General features: G+C 41.6%; 1 protein-coding gene across 1 annotated transcript in view; it reads right to left on the bottom strand.

Annotated features, from left to right (window-relative positions):
- The window catches only part of nlgn2b (neuroligin 2b), a 296,270-nt gene that overhangs the window by 143,481 nt on the left and 127,752 nt on the right, over nt 1–25,037 (bottom strand). Inside the window, exon 2 of the mRNA XM_061962056.2 lies at nt 11,954–12,677. Coding sequence (XP_061818040.1) covers nt 11,954–12,467 — 514 coding nt within the window. The 5' untranslated portion in view covers nt 12,468–12,677. The remainder of the gene's footprint in view (nt 1–11,953; nt 12,678–25,037) is intronic.

Below are 25,037 nucleotides of genomic sequence, written 5' to 3'. Positions count from 1 at the left end.
TTTTTCTTTTCTCTCTCTCTTCTGCAGCCGGAAAAGAAAGAGAAAAAAAAGAAGACAGAGGGGGAAATTGTGGGGACAAGAGTTGGATTAGACAGAGAGACAAAAACAACAACAGCAAACAACAACAACAACAACAATAGAGCAACATCAGCAAATACGACATGTACAAATATGATGGTAAAAGTAATAGCAAATAAGCAGTTAGCGAAAATAAAAAATAATACATAAATGACAATGAGCATTATTACACTACAAATGGATCAATACAAATACCAATAGAAATAGCGCTATTGATAAAGAACACTACCAATACTTTACCTTTATTATCAACAATACAGTTGTTCAAATGCAACAATACATATACGTAATGATAACTTGAGATACGAAAGAATGCAGAAAAATGGAGGGGGAGAAAGAGAAGCAACCACCATTAACCTTGTAGATTGTTATAGTAACAATAGGTTAAGCTTTGTCAGTGTGCCATGTGTTATACCCAGTTTACCCTAGGGCAACAACGTTAATATATGTTTGATGAAACGTGATTATGTGCATGAGTGTAAGTACGCATATGTACTTGTATATGTACAGAATGTGAATATGTGTTTGTACAATGAATGTATATGTACAGAATGTGTATATGTGTTTGTACAGTGAATGTACAGGTAAAAGCCAGTAAATTAGAATATTTTGAAAAACTTGATTTATTTCAGTAATTGCATTCAAAAGGTGTAACTTGTACATTATATTTATTCATTGCACACAGACTGATGCATTCAAATGTTTATTTCATTTAATTTTGATGATTTGAAGTGGTAACAAATGAAAATCCAAAATTCCGTGTGTCACAAAATTAGAATATTGTGTAAGGGTTAAATTTTGAAGACACCTGGTGCCACAAACTGATCAGCTGATTAACTCAAAACACCTGCAAAGGGCTTTAAATGGTCTCTCAGTCCAGTTCTTAAGCCTACACAAACATGGGGAAGACTTCAGATTTGACAGCTGTCCAAAAGGCAACCATCGACACATTGCACAAGGAGGGAAAGACACAAAAGGTTATTGCTGAAGAGGCTGGCTGTTCTCAGAGCTCTGTGTCCAAACACATTAATGGAGAGGCAAAGGGAAGGAAAAACTGTGGTCAGAAAAAGTGTACAAGCGATAGGGATCACCGCGCCCTGGTCAAGATTGTGAAAAAAAAAACATTCAAAAATGTGGGGGAGATTCAGGAGTGGACAGCTGCTGGAGTCAGTGCTTCAAGATCCACCACCAAGAGACGCTTGAAAGACATGGGTTTCAACTGCCGCATACCTCGTGTCAAGCCACTGTTGACCAAGAAACAGCGCGAAAAGCGTCTCACCTGGGCTAAGGAAAAAAAGAGCTGGACTGCTGCTGAGTGGTCCAAAGTCATGTTTTCTGACGAAAGCAAATTTTGCATTTCCTTTGGAAATCGAGGTCCCAGAGTCTGGAGGAAGACAGGAGAGGCACAGGATCCACGTTGCCTGAAGTCTAGTGTAAAGTTTCCACCATCAGTGATGGTTTGGGGTGCCATGTCATCTACTGGTGTCGGTCCACTCTGTTTCCTGAGATCCAGGGTCAACGCAGCCGTCTACCAGCAAGTTTTAGAGCACTTCATGCTTCCTGCTGCTGACCTGCTCTATGGAGATGGAGATTTCAAGTTCCAACAGGACTTGGCGCCTGCACACAGCGCAAAATCTACCCGTGCCTGGTTTACGGACCATGGTATTTCTGTTCTAAATTGGCCCGCCAACTCCCCTGACCTTAGCCCCATAGAAAATCTGTGGGGTATTGTGAAAAGGAAGATGCAGAATGCCAGACCCAAAAACGCAGAAGAGTTGAAGGCCACTATCAGAGCAACCTGGGCTCTCATAACACCTGAGCAGTGCCAGAAACTCATCGACTCCATGCCACGCCGCATTAACGCAGTAATTGAGGCAAAAGGAGCTCCAACCAAGTATTGAGTATTGTACATGCTCATATTTTTCATTTTCATACTTTTCAGTTGGCCAACATTTCTAAAAATCCCTTTTTTGTATTAGCCTTAAGTAATATTCTAATTTTGTGACACACGGAATTTTGGATTTTCATTTGTTGCTACTTCAAATCATCAAAATTAAATGAAATAAACATTTGAATGCATCAGTCTGTGTGCAATGAATAAATATAATGTACAAGTTACACCTTTTGAATGCAATTACTGAAATAAATCAAGTTTTTCAAAATATTCTAATTTACTGGCTTTTACCTGTATACGTACAGAATGTGTATATGTGTTTGTACAGTGAGTGTATATGTACAGTATGTGTATGTGTTTGTTTGTATATTGAATGTGCGTGTGGGTGTACGAACTTTAAGTATGTAAATATGTACTGTATTCCTACATACATAGGTACCTACGCTCCCACATACATACACAGATTATCAATTTTCTACCCTTTGTCCCTCGTGATTAACAAAATAATACAATGAGAAATGACACAATATGTTATTGCAAATGTCAGCAGCCAAATTAGGAGTCTTTGTTTGTTTACTTACTACTAAAAGGCAAGTTGTCTTGTATGTTCACTATTTTATTTAAGGACTAAATTGTTATTTTATTGCAACAAGAAACATGGTTAATGTACCGTAAGATTTTTTGTTAAAATAAAGCCAATCATACCATTTTCTGTGGTCCCCTTTATTTAGAAAAGTATCAAAAAGTATCGAAATAAATTTTGGAACCGGTACCAAAATATTGATTTTGGGACAACCCGAGGTTATGACAAGTTTATTTGAACAATTTTCTCGAAAATACGCATTGAGGCTATAGAGCGTGTTTTATATGATGATTCGATTACTCAAAAAAATTTAATCTAAAAAATTCTCAATTACAAAAATAATTGATAGCTGCAGCCCAAATTACTATACTTGATATCATTACTGCAATTGTATCGATCGCCGCAATTTTGTTTAGCTGTACTGTAGCTTGCAGTTACCATACCTTCCTAAGGTGTGTAGTACAGCACGTTTAGCTATTCCTCGCCCTCCAGCGAGGATACTTGTTAGAAACGTAGTTTAAGTGGGGATTGCCGACTTAATGTGGCTTTGCACTGTGGCGGGACAATAGCCGCAAGCTAGAAACAGAGCTACATTGTGTTGAGGACTTGTCGTTGTCAAATTTGCGAGACACAGCAAGAATGTGTCATGAACAAGTATTTTCACAATATGACTATTAAACACCCTAGTGTCAGCTAAATTGATATAGTTTATATCGCATATCGTCTCTATTGCGCAACCCAGCTCTGCAGTAATCCATAGTTGAGGCTTATTGGAAGAGTCAGGAGAGCAGACACAAAGCTGCGTAGGTTGAGCATCCAGAGCAATTCTAAGGTGAGGCCAATTAATTTTAGACTTTTTATCTTTAGACTTGCATACTCATTAGCACTGCTTCAAAAGTTGGACTTTGATCCTGTTTTCTTTTACCTACCAATTAATAAAAAAGAACAAACAATAAGCCCATTAAGACATGCGGGTTTTGCATTGTGCTGTATTTTTGTGTGTGTGTGTGTGTGTGTGTGTGTGTGTGTGTGTGTGTGTGTGCTAATTTCACCCCGAGAGGCCAAAACAAGGTTGTGTTTTCTGTTGTATTCGATCTGTATTCTCACTCACCTAGCTGCTACACTAATCTTAGCAGCTTTAATTACTACCTACTTCTGACCCCATTAAGAACTAATACATAGGAGAAGTACTGATGTGGTAACCCTTCAGTCAAGCACGGTTATTACACTGAAAACATTTTAAACATACTTCTCAGAGGGAGAGAACATTCACATGAAGATGTCGTCTTTGTCGAGGCATTTTCTTTGAGACATCTCTGAACTCAAACTAACATCAATGGAAATATTTTCTCATCTTTATATTGACTCCGTTTTGCCGTTTTATCTCGTTACTATAGGGCTGGGCGATATATCGAATATACTCGATATACCGAGGGTTTGTCTCTGTGGGATATAGAAAATGACTATATCGTGATATTCGAGTATACGTTCTCACGCAGTTGCTTTTAGCTGCGGGCATTACACTTCAGGCTTTTCTCACTCTTTCTACTCTCTCCTTCACACAGAGACATAAAACAAGCGCACCTTCTTACATACGTCACATGCGTGCAACATCATACGCTCTCGCCGAGCAGAGAGGTAGCGGCATGGGTAAAGTTAGCTGTGGTGCGAGTGATGCGGTGCGAGTGGTAATACGAGAGAGAGAAGGTGCGAATCTGGTAACAAATGAAGGAAGAATTAATTCCAAGAAAAACAGCAGGGGGTCCATCGTCTGGCGGTGGTTTGGCTTCAAGCGGGAATATGTTGAACAAATAAGCGGCAAAAGCGTTGCTACAAAAAGTAGCAGCACTGCTAATGTGTAGCATCATTTGAAAAGTCACCCGCTAGAGAATGAAGAGCGCTTGAAACTCTGCATGTCAACATCTCCGTTCGGTGCCAGACCCACAAAATGCCCAAGCAACCATTTCCACATCAACACCGTATGAAAAACATAGTCAACAACAGAAGGAGATAACGTCCGCAGGAACCTACCACATAGCGAAAGACGTACACTATTTGATTTCCAGTTCATTTTTAATTGACAGTTATTGAATTATCTTGTGTGACATCATGCACAAAAGTGCACTTTATTTGTTTTAAACTATTGTAGTGGCGTTCTGTACAAAAAGTGCACTTTAATTTAGTGTTGCTTTGATATGTCATTTAAGTGACATCATGCACAAAAGTGCACTAATAGCTTGTTTTAAAATGTCTGACAATCTTGCACTTTCTGTTTTGGAAATGACATCAATGTTTGTGCCACTGCTTAATAACTGTTTAATAAATACAGTTTTGGTCAATTGACTTAGTTGTGGTTTCCCTCTCTGCATGAAAGTTTAAAATGAGCATATATTAATGCAGTATGAACAAGAATGTTTTAATGTAGACACATAGAATCATCATACTGCTGTGATAAATATGCATCAAGTGTTAATTCAAGGCTAAGGCAAAATATCGAGATATATATCGTGTATCGTGACATGGCCTAAAAATATTGAGATATTAATAAAAGGCCATATCGTCCAGCCCTACGTTACTGTATATTATCCAAAATAAAATACAAATACAAAAGTTAAAAAGATGTGCTACAGTCATCTCTATAATGATATTCAGCATTGATTTGTATTGTTTAGAGTTGTCTTACGGCAAAAAAGTTTGTAATAATATTTGTGATCCAAATATTTCTAAACCTGGGCCGAAAAAAAATAATTGCTGGACAAATTATTGCTGTTATTATTGTCAGCATTATTTTTAGACCAAATTCAGCACTAATGTATTAATTCTAAAAAGTGTATTTCTCAATAATTTAGTATTGTAATTGGAAGGTCAGTAACTTAATTATCCGAATTAAATTTAAAAAAATTATACAAATAAAATTGACTCTTAATTTATGTTACCAAACATTTCAACAAATATTGAACATCTTGAGGTGCAGTTCTAATAACTGGGTCAGGAGGATTTGTTTTGCCATCACTTACCAACAAATTTGGCATTATGAGTAGTGAGGATTTTTCAATGGGCTCACGTTGCTCATTTGGTTTAAAGCCGAAATGTTCCCACACATTTGACTTTTTGATCATAAGTTTTCCTCCTAATTTCAATATTACATGTAGGGATGTAACACTAAACCCTATTAATGATAACCACGGTAAATCTCCCAACAGTTAGTATTACCATTTGAAGTTAAAGTTATTGAAAAACCGTGATTGATAAATGCACTTTGATGAACTCACGGACTGACTGGTGCCAGCATGCTAGCTTAAAATGCTAACATGAAAACAATCTTTCCCCATAAAAAAAAACATACCCCAATCTCAACTTACATAAACACATTGCTGTCTGAGCAACTAAGTTATTCAATTGTGCACATTGAACCTGCAAGCTGTGCTTTCTTTGAGCAAAGTGATTGTTCTATACGAGACAAAGATGTTTTCAGATTGTACTCAAGGACCGCTGAAACAGAGTAGTACTCCACAACCACCACCAGAAATAATAAAATAAGAATGTATTTTATTTCTTACACACTTTTTATTTAAAAAAAAAATCTTAAAATGATACAGTAAAAAAGTATAATTAAAACAACAGTTTAGCCATAAAAACGATAACATATTAAGACTAAAACACTTTTAATCAATGGTGTGCTGGCCTAACATAACCAGAAATCATGATTATATTTAAAGATAAAAGTATTTTTTTTATTTACGTTCCCTAAATATCTAAAAGTATTCATATTCTCTTCATGTCATATTATGCTCCTTCCAATGCTGTTGTTTTTAGGTTAGACTTTGTATCCAATCAGAATTCAGCTAGCTTATGTTGCCATGCTTTTCGAAATCTGCCCGGGGCTTTCAGAATCAACAATGCGGGCGTCTTTGCACTGTTCAGTGAACGGATACATAGAGGTGATAGACAATTGCGATAGCCAATCAGATCACGAGTTGTTGTCCGTAAGGCCTTCCAGCTGGCCTTACGCTGTGATTGGATACTCACTTGGGAGTCCATACGAGCCATAGAAAACCACAGAAAACTCAATAACCACTAAGAAAAAGTGTTTGTCTTACACCTAGTAATCCACTGTAGACAGACGAAGCCAAGCAATGCAGGTTTAGTGAGCGGTGCGCACTACCGCAAAGGAAATCCATTTTTGGCAGGCAATCACACTTTGGCACAACACCGGCGGCGAAGTGGTTTCCCCGCCACTTTCACACGAATCAACCGACTACTACGAGCGGTACCACTGGCTTATAAGGCATCAAATGGGTGCTATGAATTGTGAGTTCAAATATATTATTTCTTTATTTCTTCATGTTTCACTTATTTTTTACAATTCCTTTAATTTTGACAGTACCACGCAAGATATTTTTAAATTTATTGGGTTTATTGAATGTTAAATGTGCCGAAAAATAAACCATTTTGTACACTGTTGAGGGGATTCAATAAACAGTAGTGTGCAAGTGGGTTTCTGTATAGCACCTCCAGACATGTCCATGTGGTGACATAAATTACGATATTTTGAGAGGTGAAGTTGGACTAAGTAGGACATCACTGAAGGCCTAGGTGAGAAAAGCACGGCCCGCCACTGCTTTTAATTGTTATATTTTCAGTGAAGCATAAGAAACAAAATATGCAAACTAGTGGGTTTTCAAACAGTGTGTCTATTTAATTTAGTTGTTTAAAATTTTTTTATGTATAAGTACGTTTTGAGCACATTCAATGAAATGTTCATATCATGTCTAGTAACAATTGGGTTAAATTTAGGGATGTCCGATACTGGCTTTTTGCCGATATCCGATATTCCGATATTGTCCAACTGTTTAATTACCGATACCGATATCAACCGAGACCGATATCAACCGATATATGCAGTCGTGGAATTAACACATTATTATGCCTAATTTGGACAACCAGGTATGGGGAAGATAATGTACTTTTTAAAAAAATTAATAAAATAAAATAAATAAAAAACATTTTCTTGAATAAAAAATAAAGTAAAACAATATAAAAACAGTTACATAGAAACTAGTAATTAATGAAAATTAGTAAAATTAACTGTTAAAGGTTAGTACTATTAGTGGACCAGCAGCACGCACAATCATGTGTGCTTACGGACTGTATCCCTTGCACAACTGTATTGATATATATTGATATATAATGTAGGAACCAGAATATTAATAACAGAAAGAAACAACCCTTTTGTGTGAATGAGTGTAAATGGGGGAGGGAGGTTTGTTGGGTTGGTGCACTAACTGTAAGAGTATCTTGTGTTTTTTATGTTGATTTAATTTTAAAAAAACAAAAAAAAACAAAACAAAAAAAACGATATCGACAATTTCCGATATTACATTTTAACGCATTTATCGGCCGATAATATCGGCAGGCCGATATTATCGGACATCTCTAGTTAAATTATTTTAAAATTGTTCAAACTGATGTTCCTGGGTATATGTTTAAATTAATTAAACACGGACACATGTGCTTAATTGCTGAGCTGGGTATTTGCCTAGTGCCGATTATGTCTGCGTTTAAGAATCTAAAAGAAAAAAAAACATTCATCTAAATGACTAATGGTGATTGACATTAACATAAACCACAGGGGATTACAGTTACATCACAGGGTTCATTTGGGCTACAAAATAGATGTCTGCCCCCCCTCCAAATAAAATCCTGACTAACCCATCAAAATGACACTTCTCCAAGGGTGTGCTAAAGAAGAATTAATACAAATGTGACATTTAAGAACTGCTAAGAAAGTGCCGGATTTTCGTCTGCGCTCGAAGTCCTGAGTCTCTTTTCTCTTGATGCAAAGCGCCTGATCGATGAGGCTGACTAACAGAGACGGACCAAAGGGGTTCACACTTACACACACTCACACCTGTTCTAAATGCAATTGGAGTTTCACAGGCTCATTTCATATCCTCTTGTGTCCACAGAAGGACACCACTGTGCCTTTAAGGACAACAATGTTGTCAGGGTGGTAACCTGAAAAAGCAAACATTTGACGCCAATTTGGATCATTCGACAATTTTCATGAAAAAGTGCATGAATTTGTTTTGCTTAAATAATTGTATGTAATAGAAGAGAATAAGGAATTAGTTTAAATAATGTGTTGATATATTAAAACTGTCAATAGCACTCACCAAAAATACATTGAAAATCGTACAGTTAATACATTTGATCAATATTGGTATCGGCTGATCTCACTAATGGATGATCGGTATTGCAATCGGTAGCAAAAAACCCTAATCGCAACATCCCCAGCATTCTATTAATTATCAAAATTAGGATTTTATATTCAGAGGCAGAAATTAACTTCTGCTTCAGCCTTTTTGATACCGCAAACCTCCCGTTTTCCCTAGGAGACTCACATATTTTGCCCGTCTTTCCTAGTGCTTTTCTTATGAGAAAAAAAGAAGGTTGTATTAAAGTACCAATGATTGTCACACACACTAGGTGTGGTGAAATGATTCTCTGTATTTGACCCGTCACCCTTGTTCACCCCCTGGGAGGTGAGGGGAGCAGTGAGCAGCAGCTTTGGCCGCACCCGGGAATTATTTTTGGTGATTTAACCCCCAATTCCAACCATTGATGCTGAGTGCCAAGCAGGGAGGTAATGGGTCCCATTTTTATAGTCTTTGGTATGACTCGGCCGGGGTTTCAACTCACAACCTACCGATCTCAGGGCGGACACTCTAACCACTAGGCCACTGAGTAGGTTTACTGATCAGTGATTCATCGGTGACTGATCTTGGTCCCTTTTTTTCTGGGCTCTTGTAATAAAAAGGAAGTTGATCTCCTGAACACCTTCCTGGTCTGGGCCTCAGAGCCCGAGAGGAAGTTGCGTGGACTCATCCGGGTGCAGCATACCACCATTTTTGGGAAAGCGCACCACGTCATATTAGTCGACTAAAATATGAAGTACTGTATTTTTCGGACTATAAGTCGCAGTTTTTTTCATAGTTTTCATAGGGCTCCAGTGCGACTTATATATGTTTTTTTCCTTCTTTATTATGCATTTTCGGCAGGTGCGACTCATACTTCGGTGCGACTTATACTCCGAAAAATACGGTATAGAATATAAGGCCTCTTTAAAGTTAATTCGAAAGCACCTTTACTTAGACTACCTGCAAAGCATTTGTTTCACACACAAGTAGCATGATCTTATGGTGAGGAATGATGTAGTTAGTCATTTTTGGCTCCATAGGTCAATGCAAAAAAAATGTTATGCTACATTGCTGCACAAAGCATGTATATACTGTATGTAATGTGAAACAAAGTTATGATGAATGCCTTCATCGTCATCTGTTTATGAGCATGGGAGAACCAAAAGCAGCCAATACACATTTTGTAGTATTCATTTACAGATGTGTCGATGTCTGCTGACGTCATCATTTAGTGTCAAAAATAAAATGTGTCCTCTCTTCTTCAATTTCTCCCAGGTGTACACATATTATGATATTATTACATGTTGAATCCACATATTTTTGTTTTGGCGGTGAGAAATCCAACTTCTGATTGGACACACACACACACACACACACACACACACACACACACACACACACACACACACACACACACACACACACACACACACACACACACACACCTCTCTCATGTACTTAAAGGCTGTAAATGGATATATTCCCAACTTGAGACAAGAGAAGGCAAAACGAAAAATGATTGGATTTCATTTCTGTCAACATTTCCGTCTCGTTTTTATTCTTCAACGAAAATGTCAGTTAAGGTTGTCACGTCTTAGGCATTGTGCATTTTTTTTGATTAGTTATCTTATTTTCGTAAGGGGAAAAATAGGTTGTTGTAATAAATAAGACAAAAATTATCAGTGAAATAAATTTGCACTGATTAGCACATCCCTAAAAATATCTTAAGCTGAATTCAAAAGCAGATGGCAAAGTTAGAGCCACTAAATAGGTTTATGCCTCATAATCTTATTAGTCGACTAATCGTTAAGATAATAGATGATTAGTCAAAATAGTCGTTTGTTGCAGCCCTATTGGGATACATGGTTTTCTAGGGTGTTATAAACAACAATATACACAAAACCAAACTGAAAACTGTCACACAACTGTGATAAGACCTGAACAGTCCATCCCTAGTTTTGATGCATACATTAAACTTCTTTTGTCATTGGAGTTCCTGTGCACGTTACTTGTGAAACAGACATGCTACTGATATGAACGTAAACGCTGTCAAAGTAATACAAAATAGTCTGATCTTTCTTAAACATGACAAACACAGCCAAAACCCGCTACAACCGACGCACACCTCTCGCCCTCTCCCACTGGCTGGAATGTTGTGTTATTCAGATTTTCTGGGAAACTTCCCTCATCATCACAGGTATGTTATGAACATCAGCATGATACATTGACTACATTTCCATGAACTAAATTTGTCTGATTCCTCAAATAATTTGGCTCAAAAGAAGCATTTTTCAACCCATGTAAACGCCTTAATCTGATCGTGTTTGGCTTTTGAAAAATCAGTCTAACACTTCTGGATTATGCGATTGAAAATCAGACCTCTCGAGTAGGTGTGTGTCGCCGCAGTCTCAACATGCGGGATACAACCCGTAAGCGGATCCCGTTTAAACAAAATATAGGCCAGAACTAGAATGAAGAGGAGGGAGCAGATATTTGCTTCACAAATTAAAAATAACATAACATTTGGAAGTCGCTCGTATATGTTCGGGAGTCCGAATGAAGCCGACAATCTCCATTTCATTGGCTAAATTTTCAAATAAAACTCAGTTTCCTTTTTTTCCTCTCCCATCCATGTACTTTAAAATGTTCTATTATTATAATGTGTATACCCTGCACGTTGAGACTGTTGCATGCACAACACAAACACACTCACTCGAGAGATCTGGTTTCCAATCCCATAATCTAGGTCAGTGATTCTCAAAATGTGATACGTGTACCACTATTGGTACACAAGCTCTATCCAATTGTATGCCAAAGAGTCACTTAATTAAAAGTACAGTGTTTTATTTTCCTATTTTCAACAGCGTTACTGTTCAAACCGTGTGCAATGTTACAATGGCCAAAAGTAATAAATATACTTTTTGGCTCAAACCTCTGCCTTGTTTTGAATTAATACTATATACTGTATTCTAATGTTGGTCATCATGGTGGTAGTTGGAGAGCCACGTTTTTTCTGAGGTAGTACTTGGGGAAAAATGTTTGAGAATTACTGATCTATTGTGTTAGATCGACGTTTCAAAAGCCAAACATGATCAGATTAAGGTGTTTGCATGGGTTGTAGCATACTTCTTTGTAGCCAAATGGTTTGAGAAATCAAACTAATATGGTGCAAACATAGTCGGTGTTGTTCTCACTTACCATCTTCTGTAGGTACATAGATATTAAGATAAAGGCAGTCTTCGCTCTGGTTCTGAACATAAGTGGCGGCGGCATCCAGATTGTCCGTGAACCACACCGGTAGCATGATCTCAGGTAACACTCCGTGTACGTTCTGGGGACACACAAGCGCAAACTGAGTGGCATTGCGGATCTCCTGCCAGGAGCCCGGCGCCTCGGGAGGCTGAAAGCGGCGCTCGCCGATGGGCGCGGTGGCGTACGGCACTCCCAGGTACTGTTCCACTGGACCCAAGATCTCGTTGTTGAGCTCCTTCCTGATACCGCGTATCTTCCCGTATCCCGTAGATACTATAGGATGTTTGTCCACTCGCTGACATGAGGAGAGGATGAGGTGTAGGGCGAGACCCAAGAGCCACACCAGACAGGGGTTAGCGCTCCGTTGAGGGGTATATTGACGTTTTCCACCAAAGCCTTGGTGGCTGGCAGCATTGAGAGGAAAAAACAACATGTCCAAAATAAAAGCTCCTTTCATCATCTCAAAAGGACATCAGCTTGATGATTACAGAGTCATGAAGGAGGAGGAAGGCAAACAGAGGATGGTTGTAAGGTGACAGGTTAATAGTTTTCCTTGGGTGACATTCCGCTGTGGGGCTTTTGGTAGCATTCTCAGTTAGAACCTGTGGTCTCATCTGTCGTCTTTGGATCTCCTAATGGGCCAAAAATGCAGTCGCGAAGGCAATTCCACCTGCAAGAAAAAGAAGGTTTAAATAAGTCAGTGTATTTGAACAGCTGTTTAATCCTTGGTTGTCAGTGCTGTGTTTACAAAGCAAACAGAGAGAGTAAGGTATCTTACGGAAAAGAAGTATTTAACCAAAAATGACTAGTCTATTTGAAGGTAAATAAGGACACTACAGACGTAGATATCAACTGTAAAAGACAACGTGAGTGGTTGTGACATGTGGGTAAGATTGATCTACGGTGAAAATGGCTGCACTGTGACAAATGGCTCACATTTACTGAAGAGTTGTTGCAGTGCCCGACTGTTAGGAGAAGTGATGTTTCTATTACACAGAAAATACAATTTCAGGCACAAAAACGATTTCATTCACACACACAACTAAAAAATGCACAATAAGTCCGGAAATCAACATTCAGTATGCATCAATGTAAAATAGTTTTTGTATGTTTTCTTGTCATGTTGCTCAAGTAACCAAAATATTAGAAACATCTCTCAACTAAGTCTAAGTCTACATAAACAAAGATATTTCCTAAAACGCACATTCCCCCCACATTTCAATGCCTATGTTCATCAGTATGGTGTAAAAAGAAGTGCACATTATCCTGAAAATCAGCACACACTTACACAAAGCAAATGTTGTTATGCGTTTGTAAACTAATGTGCCACAAATGCTTAAAATGATCAAAATACTTAAATTATAAATGTTATTAGAGATGTGCCCGTTACTCCATCCATCCATCCATTGTCTTCCGTTTATCCAAGTCGGGCCACGGGATCAGCAGCCTAAGCAGAGAAGTCCAGACTTCCCTCTCTCCAGCCACTTCGTCCAGCTCCCGAGGCGTTTCCAGGCCAGCCGGGAGACATAGTCTTCCCAACTTGTCCTGGGTCTTCCCCGTGGCCTCCTACCGGTCGGACATGCCCTAAACACCTCCCCAGGGAGGCGTCCGGGTGGCATCCTGACCAGATGCCCGAACCAAGTCATCTGGCTCCTCTCAATGTGGACAAGTGGCGGCTTCCCTTTGAGCTCCTCCCGGATGACAGAACTTCTCACCCTATCTCTAAGGGAGAGCCCCACCGCCCGACGGAGGAAACTCATTTTGGCCGCTTGTACCCGTAATCTTGTCTTTTCGCTCATAACCATAGGTGAGGATGGGAACGTAGATCGACCGGTAATGTGAGAGCTTTGCCTTCTGGCTCAGCTCCTTCTTCACCACAATTGATCGATACAGCGTCCGTATTACTGAATATGCTGCACCAATCCGCCTTTCGATCTCACGATCCACTCTTCCCTCACTCGTGAACAAGACTCCGAGGTACTTGAACTCTTCCACTTGAGCAAGAGCTCTTCCCCAACCCCGAGATGGCACTCCACCCATTTCCGGTAGAGAATTATGGACTCGGACTTGGAGGTGCTGATTCTCGTCTCAGTCGCTTCACACTCGGCTGCGAACCGATCCCGTGAGAGCTGAAGATCCTGGCCAGATGAAGCCATCAGGACCACATCTGCAAAAAGCAGAGACCTAATCCTGGAGCCACCAAATTGGATCCCCTCAACGCCTTGACTGCGCTTAGAAATTCTGTCCATAAAAGTTATGAACGGAATCGCTGACAAAGGGCAGCCCTGGCGGAGTCCAACCCTCACTGGAAACGGTGCCCGTTACTATATTACCTATATATGTATGCTTTTATAGGCAGAATGGAGCGACTCCTACAGGCTTCATTGTAGGAGGACCTTTGATTGCATTTATTTAATAGTTAGAATGCATAAAAAAAATTAAAATCCATCCGTTGTCATGTCTTTCATAATGATTGTGAAAAGTGCAGTTCCCATTTAAGTAATTTAGCAGCTATTATTTATTAAAGGATATCGCTGAATAGACGATGTGTTTATTTTTATTTTTTTCTGATTGTTCAAATATGTTCAAACGTACAAGTAGGACAGAGGATTCTCTGTCCATCGTGTGTCTTTGCAGCATGAGCACTGTCTCAGTTTGGGCATCCTTTTTAAATGTTCAAAATAAATCAATCACATTGTGCATACTGTATAATATATTTGCATTTTCTTCTCCCATTATTGTTGTGGGTGTTTTGATGATCAGCATATATTTTGCATGTTAATGAAGACTTGTATTGCACACTTTATTCTGCTCACTGAGGAGACGGAGTCCTTTTTACACATGTTTTAGTAGGTGAACTTTGTGTGTGCTATCAAGTTTGCATATGTTCTAGCGCATGCAAACCTTTAGTAAATCAGGCCCTGAACGTCAGATTTTTTAAAAAAGCTCAAGTTTTAAGAACACATTTCTACGTTTGCATGTGGAGAAAAGGCCAAAACACATAAAAATAGGCGCATGTGTGTACATAGCCCCAAACAACAATAATAACCATAGAGCAGAGATATTCAGACCCACACAGTACTGCAGCATGGTTGTGATTTTTTTAATATTTCTACCAGCAATTTTTACAAAAATCTTTATATATTTAATTACATATTAATAATGATCCAACACACTGTAGTAGGGCTGTACGGTATACCGGTACTAATAAAGTAACGCGGTACTAATGAATTAAAAATACCGACATTGCTGGTAAAACGAGCAGAGTCGCATATTACGCAATGCACGGAGTACTTACAAGCAGAAACAGTGTGGAGATAGAAAAGGGAGAATTAAATCATTTTGGCTAAAAAACTAACAATAAAGTTGAAGCTATAAACACTGAAGCGCCACTCTCCAAGAGGTGCTGAGCTCTTGCTGTTGTTAGCTGTTAGCTTGCTTGCGACTAACGTCCAACCGCAGTCGGTAGTGTTTTCGCTACTTCTTAATCACAAATCCTTGCCGCTTTGGTGACAAATAAATTATTTTTTACAAGTATCATCCCTACAGGACGAAGAATAGCCAAACATGCTTCACTACACATCTAAGGAAGATACAATAGCAACCGCTAACAGCACGCTGGCGCTCCTGAATGTAAACAAATGCCGTGGGTTGGTCTATTCATACATCGACTGTAACAATACCAAGTTAAAGAGCCGTACACAGATTATACTACAATTATTATGTTGATATATTTTACTATCACAAAATCTTGTGTATTTTTTATTGTTTCTAAACCCACAATGCGTTCCTCCACAAAGGCAAACTTTAATTATGACCAATGTATGACCCTGTAACTACTTGGTATTGGATTGACACCCAAATTTGTAGTATCAGCATAAACGTATGTAAAGCATCCAAACAACAGAAGAATAAGTGATTATTACATTTTACAAGAAGTGTAGATAGAACATGTTAAAACAAAAAGTAAGCAGATATTAACAGTGAATGAACCGCTTATCCCACGGGAATATGAAAGGTTGGCTCGTAAAGTTGCAGGCTGCGGCAACCACCTAAGGTTTAACCTGAGATGTACCCACAATGGCCTCATATCCACAAGCCAATGCCTTCGTTCTACCATGAAAGGCCACAGGACACACACAATCTTGTTGAAATCGCAAAAACAACTTTTGAATGAGAGAGTAAGACAAGTCAGACGAATTTCACAATCAAAGCCCAACTTGGACAACACAACAAAACCAAAGCTAGACAAACAAGAAAGTTTCAAAAACTACAACTCAGTAAGAACACCTCCACACCGCAAGCACTCATTTGGAGGCAAAGAACTGGGAACTCAACTGATAATGAATCACATAATAGATGGGTAAAGCAGAAATCTTACCCAACCAGAAAAATATGTATTGGCGAAAGGGTTGAACTTTGCCACGACTTCACATCAGGTTCCTACAGTTGATTTGATCACAACCACTAGAAAAAACAACCTAACAGAAACCGAAGGGGAGCAAATGCGGCTGAAAGTGACATCAGCTCTTTCTAATGCAAAGCCCCCACCTCCAAACCTTTCCTTGGAGGAGAGGAAGGCAGTAACATCACTGAGCAAAGATGAAAACATTACAATCCTGCCAGCTGACAAGGGGAGATGCAAAGTCATTCTCAACACAACTGACTACCAAAACCAGGTGCTTAGACTCCTCAAAGACTCCAACACATGGAATACTCAAAAGGGACCCCACAAGTGGGTACACGAGAAGAATCATCGAATGCTTACAAACTCTACAAAAGTCAGAAGCCATCAACCGGAGCATTGTATTACCGATTATACCCACAAGAAACCATCCCTGGTATTTATGGCCTTCCATTGTCAGCAACCATTGTCAGCAGCATTAACTCTGTGACATACAATATTGCTAAGTATGTGGCCAACATCTTAGCACTTTTGGTTGGCAAAACTCCACATCATTTCCAAAACTCAATTGACTTTGTAGCGAAGATCAGAGATCTAAAACTGGACAAAAATTTAGCTATAGCTTCATTCGACGTCACCTCCCTGTTCACCTGTATTCCAACCCAGGATGCAGTAGAGACAGTGAGGCAACGTTGAGTAGGTGATCACACTTTACAGGATTGATCAACACTAAACCCAGAACAGTGGTGCCTTTTACTGGAACTTTGCCTTAACACTACATACTTTCAATTCATGGGAACATTTTACTGACAACAACATGGTTGTGCCATGGGATCACCTGTATCCCCAATAGTAGAAAACCTTTACATGGAGGACATGGATAAGAGAGCTTTGAGCTCTTTTAAGGGAACGGTACCACGTCATTGGTACAGATATGTGGAAACCAAGAAGTGTAAGCCTTCACCGAGCACATTAACTCAGTGGACAAAGACATCAGGATCACACGTGAGGATGTCAAAGACAGTAATTTGCCTTTTTTGGACTGTGATGTTCACATTGGAGAAAACAGGGGCCTCCATGTTGGGGTTTACCGAAAACCCACACATACTGATCTATACCAACTTTTTGATTCACACCACCCATTGGAACACAAACTGGCGTTATCAGAACCCTACAACACAGAGGTGATAACCAGCCCCCAGGCCAAAGAGAAAGAGCATAGGCATTTGAGGGAAACCCTCAAAACCTGTGGTTACCCCAGCTGGTCGTTTGTGAAAAGTGCATCCAGTTCCAGAAATAACAAGAACAGAGTGGATGAGGAGGAAAACGATGACAGACACAAAACTATTGTCATTCCATATGTATCAGGTCTATCTGAGATACTCAGAATATGTTTTAACCAACACAACATCTCAGTACACTTCAAACCAGGCAATACGTTTTACGTTTTGTGGTTTTTAATACACACACACATTGTACAAGAAAAAGAGAACCAGCTAACTTCAACTTCCATTATATCTCCCAAACGTAAGGCATACTTTTCTGTGGGCAGCAGGCCAAAGAAAAAGTAAAGCTAAATTAGACATCGTAAAACGCTCTGTGGAGAAATCACATCGGCGGCATGCCTGGTCTAAGCTGCTCAAACGCTGCAACCATAAAGGATAAAGATGGTATTCTTGAACATGATGATAACTAAGCAGCATAGTGGTCTTGTTATTGAGACTTCATCCTCCTAATAAGCCTGCAAAGCCTCATCCAGTGTACAAGACAACCACACGTAGACAACTAGAAAGAGTTATCGCTTATTTGTATTTATTTTGATTTTGTTTAATTATTGAATTGAATATTTTTAATCCGTACTTTAAACGTCTTACATGTTTTCTGTGCAAAGAGAGAGGGACCAAGATGTTAATTTAGGTATAATTAAGTAAACTCAACTTATATTACAGTCATAGGAACTTTCAATCAATCAATCAATCAAAGTTTATTTATACAGCCCTAAATCACAAGTGTCTCAAAGGGCTGCACAAGCCACAACGACATCCTCGGCTCAAGGGCAAGGAAAAACTCAACCCAATGGGCTACAATGAGAAACCTTGGAGGCGACCGCAGATGTGGGCGACCGGTGCAACTTTCATAACCCAAGGGCCACCTGTATTGGGATCACTCTTCGCAAGTTCTTAATGAAACAAGAACTTTAATAATACAAATACTGGTAATTTAAAGCACTCAAAATAATCTAAAAGTCAAAACACGCTCACTCACACACGACTAAATTTAACTGAATAAGATACGCTAACTCCTCTTGCAAGTAATTAATGATTACCGTATTTTTCGGACTATAAGTCGCAGATTTTTTCATAGTTTGGCCGGGCTCCAGTGCGATTTATATATGTTTTTTTCCTTCTTTGTTATGCATTTTCGGCAGGTGCGACTTGTACTCCGAAAAATACGGTACTGCCACCTTTCAAAATAGAAATAATCAGAACTACTTGAAATATGATTGGAAATCAACCAGCAAGTCAGATGAATTGTGATAATACAGCAGAACAGACGTGATCATGGTGCTTAAGCGCAGGCAAGCACCAAAAGCTTGGTTTATAACTCTGTGGTAATAAATAATGACTCCATTTATTGTTTTTTATTTTGCGATTAAGAGCATTTTATTACACCCTTGATGAAAAGAATGTCACACACATTTAAAAAAATAATTCATTACCATTATGCTTGCCACATCTTGACCCACGGACAGGTCATCTTTATTCCCTCTCAACACATCTGAGAGTTGACAAGAAGATTGTGTTTGACCTCAAAGGTTCAATAAAAAAATGAAATCATGCTACAGTTTATTTTCTTCTTCAAAGAAATAGAAAACTTAGAACCAATAAAAGTATCATTACATAAGCTGATCAGTTGCAGTACCATTAAAATCTTAATGGCGCCATTCTTCAGCGCCGGGCAGCCATTGTATTGTAATGACTCCAATCCGCAGAGAACATAAAATAAATAAAAGCGTATAAATACAGCATTGGGGGAGTGAGCGTACCACAAAGCCATTTTACTGCACTCTTTCAGCGTGTCAGAGCCTGAGCCTTTGCCTCTCAACTCAGTTCAGTCGGTGCTTGCTCTCGCATTATTACAGACGAATGGGCAGTGCTTATCTCACTCTGGCTTTGGAGACAGAGCAGTTTAGGTGTGATAAAGGCTTTATGTGCTGCTCACATTTGGTTGAATGCCACGTCAACCCGCCATCCTCCTTAAACCTGCAATATCCACTCTATGCCGCATACACTGGAGATGATGGTGAAATAAAGCAGAAGGATGGTGTGCAGCGCTTATAAGAGGATCGTGTTAGTGGTGGTGTGGCAGCAAATGTGTCTCATTTGAAAATAATACAATAACAAGCTGTCTGGAAAAATATTTGGTTAATTCAAGACCTCTTGAGTGACTGTGTTGTGTCACGCAGCCTAAAGTGGTGAAACAACCGGAAGCCTCTTTGTATGTAATCAATCAACTTAACTTCCATTCAGTACACATTTTTATGTACAGCGCAACATTGTTTTATATTACAGAGCAGGGGTATCAGACTCATTTTTTATCAATTTTGGTTGCCTTCAGTGGGCTGCTTATAACAGTACAAAAATACATTAGCCTCGTTACCTATTTGCATGGACAATTGTGTTTAGTTATCATTTTTTTACTAACAGATTGATTTATAACTTTCATTGAAATCCTAAATCATGGTGACAAGCAAATATTTAAGTACCGTATTTTCCGCACTATAAGGCGCACCTAAAAACCACACATTTTCTCAAAAGCTGACAGTGCGCCTTATAACCCGGTGCGCTTTATTACGATTCATTTTCATAAAGTTTCGATCTCGCAACTTCGGTAAACAGCCGCCATCTTTTTTCCCGGTAGAACAGGAAGCGCTTCTTCTTCTACGCAAGCAACCGCCAAGGAAAGCACCCGCCCCCATAGAACAGGAAGCGCTTCTTCTTCTACTGTAAGCAACCACCCGCCCCCGGAAGAAGAAGAAAAAACGCGCGGATATCACCGTACGTTTCATTTCCTGTTTACATCTGTAAAGACCACAAAATGGCTCCTACTAAGCGACAAGGATCCGGTTCATAAAAAGACGCAATCTCTCCATCCGCACACGGATTACTACCGTATTTCACAGCAACTGATATTCCTGTGAACCGCACTGTGGAACGGGAGCACGTACGGTGAATATTCGCACCACAGGGAATGAGAAGTCATCCTTCACTGTGGTTCTAGCTTGCCATGCTAACTTCCACCCATGGTGATATTCAAAAGGAAGACCTTGCCAAAAGAGACCTTTCCAGCCGGCGTCATCATAAAAGCTAACTCGAAGGGATGGATGGATGAAGAAAAGATGAGCGAGTGGTTAAGGGAAGTTTACGCGAAGAGGCCGGGTGGCTTTTTTCACACAGCTCCGAAGGCGAACACACCTTCACTAAGACGGGCAGACAGCGCCGGACGACATACGCCAACATTTGCCAGTGGATCGTAAATGCCTGGGCAGATATTTCGGTCACAACTGTGGTCCGAGCTTTCCGGAAGGCAGGATTCACAGAACTACTTGACAACAACAGCGACACTGACTCCGATGACTTCTACGAGACGGAACCGGCCATTTTGCATCCCACGCTTGCGCAACTTTTCAATTCGGACACCGAAGACGAAGAATTCGAAGGATTTACGAATGAAGAATAACTTCAGAAGGTGAGCGCTATGTTTATTTTGTGTGTTGTGACATTAACGTTCGAGCAACATTATGTTGCTATTGCTCTACACCATTTTGAATTTTACTATGTTTGTGATTGCACATTTGCGTACATTTTGGGACAGAGTTGTTAGAACGCTGGTTTTCAATATATTATTAAAGTTTGACTGAACTATCTGACTGTTTTTTTGACATTCCCTTTAGCGCAGCGTAGGCGCGGCTTATAATCCGGGGCGGCTTATTGGTGGACAAAGTTATGAAATATGTAATTCATTGAAGGTGCGGCTAATAATCCGGTGCGCCTTATAGTGCGGAAAATACGGTATGTATTTTTTTACATATATATATATATATATATATATATATATACACACACATACACACACACATATGTATATACACATATATATGTACAGCCCCGCCTTCAGCAGCTGAGATAGGCTCCAGCACCCCCCGCGACCCCAAAAAGGGACAAGCGGTAGAAAATGGATGGATGTATATATATATATATATATATATATATATATATATATATATATATATATATATATATATATATATATATATATATATATATATACACATATACATTATTAAAGTATATATATATATATATACACATATATAGTATATACAGTATATATATATATCCATCCATCCATCCATCCATCTTCTTCCGCTTATCCGAGGTCGGGTCGCGGGGGCAGCAGCCTAAGCAGGGAAGCCCAGACTTCCCTCTCCCCAGCCACTTCGTCCAGCTCCTCCCGGTGGATCCCGAGGCGTTCCCAGGCCAGCCGGGAGACATAGTCTTCCCAACGTGTCCTGGGTCTTCCCCGTGGCCTCCTACCGGTCGGACGTGCCCGAAACACCTCCCGAGGGAGGCGTTCGGGTGGCATCCTGACCAGATGCCCGAACCACCTCATCTGGCTCCTCTCGATATGGAGGAACAGCGGCTTTACTTTGAGCTCCCCCCGGATGGCAGAGCTTCTCACCCTATCTCTAAGGGAGAGCCCCGCCACCCGGCGGAGGAAACTCATTTCGGCCGCTTGTACCCGTGATCTTGTCCTTTCGGTCATGACCCAAAGCTCATGACCATAGGTGAGGATGGGAACGTAGATCGACCGGTAAATCGAGAGCTTTGCCTTCTGGCTCAGCTCCTTCTTCACCACAACGGATCGATACAGCGTCCGCATTACTGAAGATGCCGCACCGATCCGCCTGTCGATCTCACGATCCACTCTTCCCTCCCTCGTGAACAAGACTCCGAGGTACTTGAACTCCTCCACTTGGGGCAAGATCTCCTCCCCAACCCGGAGATGGCACTCCACCCTTTTCCGGGCGAGAACCATGGACTCGGATTTGGAGGTGCTGATTCTCATCCCAGTCGCTTCACACTCGGCTGCGAACCGATCCAGTGAGAGCTGAAGATCTTGGCCAGATGAAGCCATCAGGACCACATCATCTGCAAAAAGCAGAGACCTAATCCTGCAGCCACCAAACCAGATACCCTCAACGCCCTGACTGCGCCTAGAAATTCTGTCCATAAAGGTTATGAACAGAATCGGTGACAAAGGGCAGCCCTGGCGGAGTCCAACCCTCACTGGAAACGTGTCCGACTTACTGCCGGCAATGCGAACCAAGCTCTGACACCGATTATACAGGGAGCGAACCGCCACAATAAGACAGTCCGTTACCCCATACTCTCTGAGCACTCCCCACAGGACTTCCCGGGGTACACGGTCGAATGCCTTCTCCAAGTCCACAAAGCACATGTAGACTGGTTGGGCAAACTCCCATGCACCCTCAAGGACCCTGCCGAGAGTATAGAGCTGGTCCACAGTTCCACGACCAGGACGAAAACCACACTGTTCCTCCTGAATCCGAGGTTCGACTATCCGGCGTAGCCTCCTCTCCAGTACACCTGAATAGACCTTACCGGGAAGGCTGAGGAGTGTGATCCCACGATAGTTGGAACACACCCTCCGGTTCCCCTTCTTAAAGAGAGGAACCACCACCCCGGTCTGCCAATCCAGAGGTACCGCCCCCGATGTCCACGCGATGTTGCAGAGTCTTGTCAACCAAGACAGCCCCACAACATCCAGAGCCTTAAGGAACTCCGGGCGGATCTCATCCACCCCCGGGGCCTTGCCACCGAGGAGCTTTTTAACTACCTCGGCAACCTCAGCCCCAGAAATAGGAGAGCCCACCACAGATTCCCCAGGCCCTGCTTCCTCATAGGAAGACGTGCTGGTAGGATTGAGGAGGTCTTCGAAGTATTCTCTCCACCGATCCACAACATCCGCAGTCGAGGTCAACAGAGCACCATCCCCACCATACACGGTGTTGACACTGCACTGCTTCCCCTTCCTGAGGCGGCGGATGGTGGTCCAGAATTGCTTCGAAGCCGTCCGGAAGTCTTTTTCCATGGCCTCACCGAACTCCTCCCATGTCCGAGTTTTTGCCTCCGCGACCGCTGAAGCCGCACACCGCTTGGCCTGTCGGTACCTGTCTGCTGCGTCAGGAGTCCCATGAGCCAAAAGAACCCGATAGGACTCCTTCTTCAGCTTGACGGCATCCCTCACCGCCGGTGTCCACCAACGGGTTCTAGGATTACCGCCACGACAGGCACCAACTACCCTGCGGCCACAGCTCCAATCGGCCGCCCCGACAACAGAGGTACGGAACATCGTCCACTCGGACTCAATGTCCAGCGCCTCCCTCGTGACATGTTCAAAGTTCTTCCGGAGGTGGGAATTGAAACTCTCTCTGACAGGAGACTCTGCTAGACGTTCCCAGCAAACCCTCACAATGCGTTTGGGCCTGCCAGGTCTGTCCGGCATCCTCCCCCACCATCGCAGCCAACTCACCACCAGGTGGTGATCGGTAGAAAGCTCCGCCCCTCTCTTCACCCGAGTGTCCAAAACATGAGGCCGCAAATCCGATGACACAACTACAAAGTCGATCATGGAACTGCGGCCTAGGGTGTCCTGGTGCCAAGTGCCCATATGGACACCCTTATGTTTGAACATGGTGTTTGTTATTGACAATCCGTGACGAGCACAAAAGTCCAATAACAAAACACCACTCGGGTTCAGATCCGGGCGGCCATTCTTCCCAATCACGCCTCTCCAGGTTTCACTGTCGTTGCCAACATGAGCGTTGAAGTCCCCCAGTAGAACGAGGGAATCACCCGGGGGAGCACTCTCCAGTACTCCCTCGAGTGAATCCAAAAAGGGTGGGTAATCTGAACTGCCGTTGGGCGCGTAAGCGCAAACAACAGTCAGGACCCGTCCCCCCACCCGAAGGCGGAGGGAGGCTACCCTCTCGTCCACCGGGTTGAACTCCAACGTGCAGGCTTTGAGCCGAGGGGAAACAAGAATTGCCACCCCAGCCCGTCGCCTCTCATTGCTGGCAATGCCAGAGTGGAAGAGAGTCCAGCCCCTGTCAAGAGAACTGGTTCCAGAGCCCTTGCTGTGCGTCGAAGTGAGTCCGACTATATCTAGCCGGAACTTCTCCACCTCACGCACTAGCTCAGGCTCCTTCCCCCCCAGCGAGGTGACGTTCCACGTCCCAAGAGCTAGCTTCTGTAGCCGAGGATCGGACCGCCAAGTGCCCTGCCTTCGGCTTCCGCCCAGCTCACATCGCACCCGACCTCTATGACCCCTGCTATGGGTGGTGAGCCCATTGGAGGGGGGACCCACGTTGCCTCTTCGGGCTGTGCCCGGCCGGGCCCCATGGGGACAGGCCCGGCCACCAGGCGCTCGCCATCGTGCCACACCTCCGGGCCTGGCTCCAGAGGAGGGCCCCGGTGACCCGCGTCCGGGCGAGGGAAATCTGGGTTCCTTGTTCGTGTTCTTCATAGAGGTCTTCGAGTA

This window comes from Nerophis lumbriciformis, linkage group LG09, assembly GCF_033978685.3.
Source record: "Nerophis lumbriciformis linkage group LG09, RoL_Nlum_v2.1, whole genome shotgun sequence".
Lineage (NCBI taxonomy): Eukaryota > Metazoa > Chordata > Actinopteri > Syngnathiformes > Syngnathidae > Nerophis > Nerophis lumbriciformis.
The sequence above is the reverse complement of the archived record's forward strand: the minus strand, read 5'-3'. Positions and strand labels throughout refer to the sequence as shown.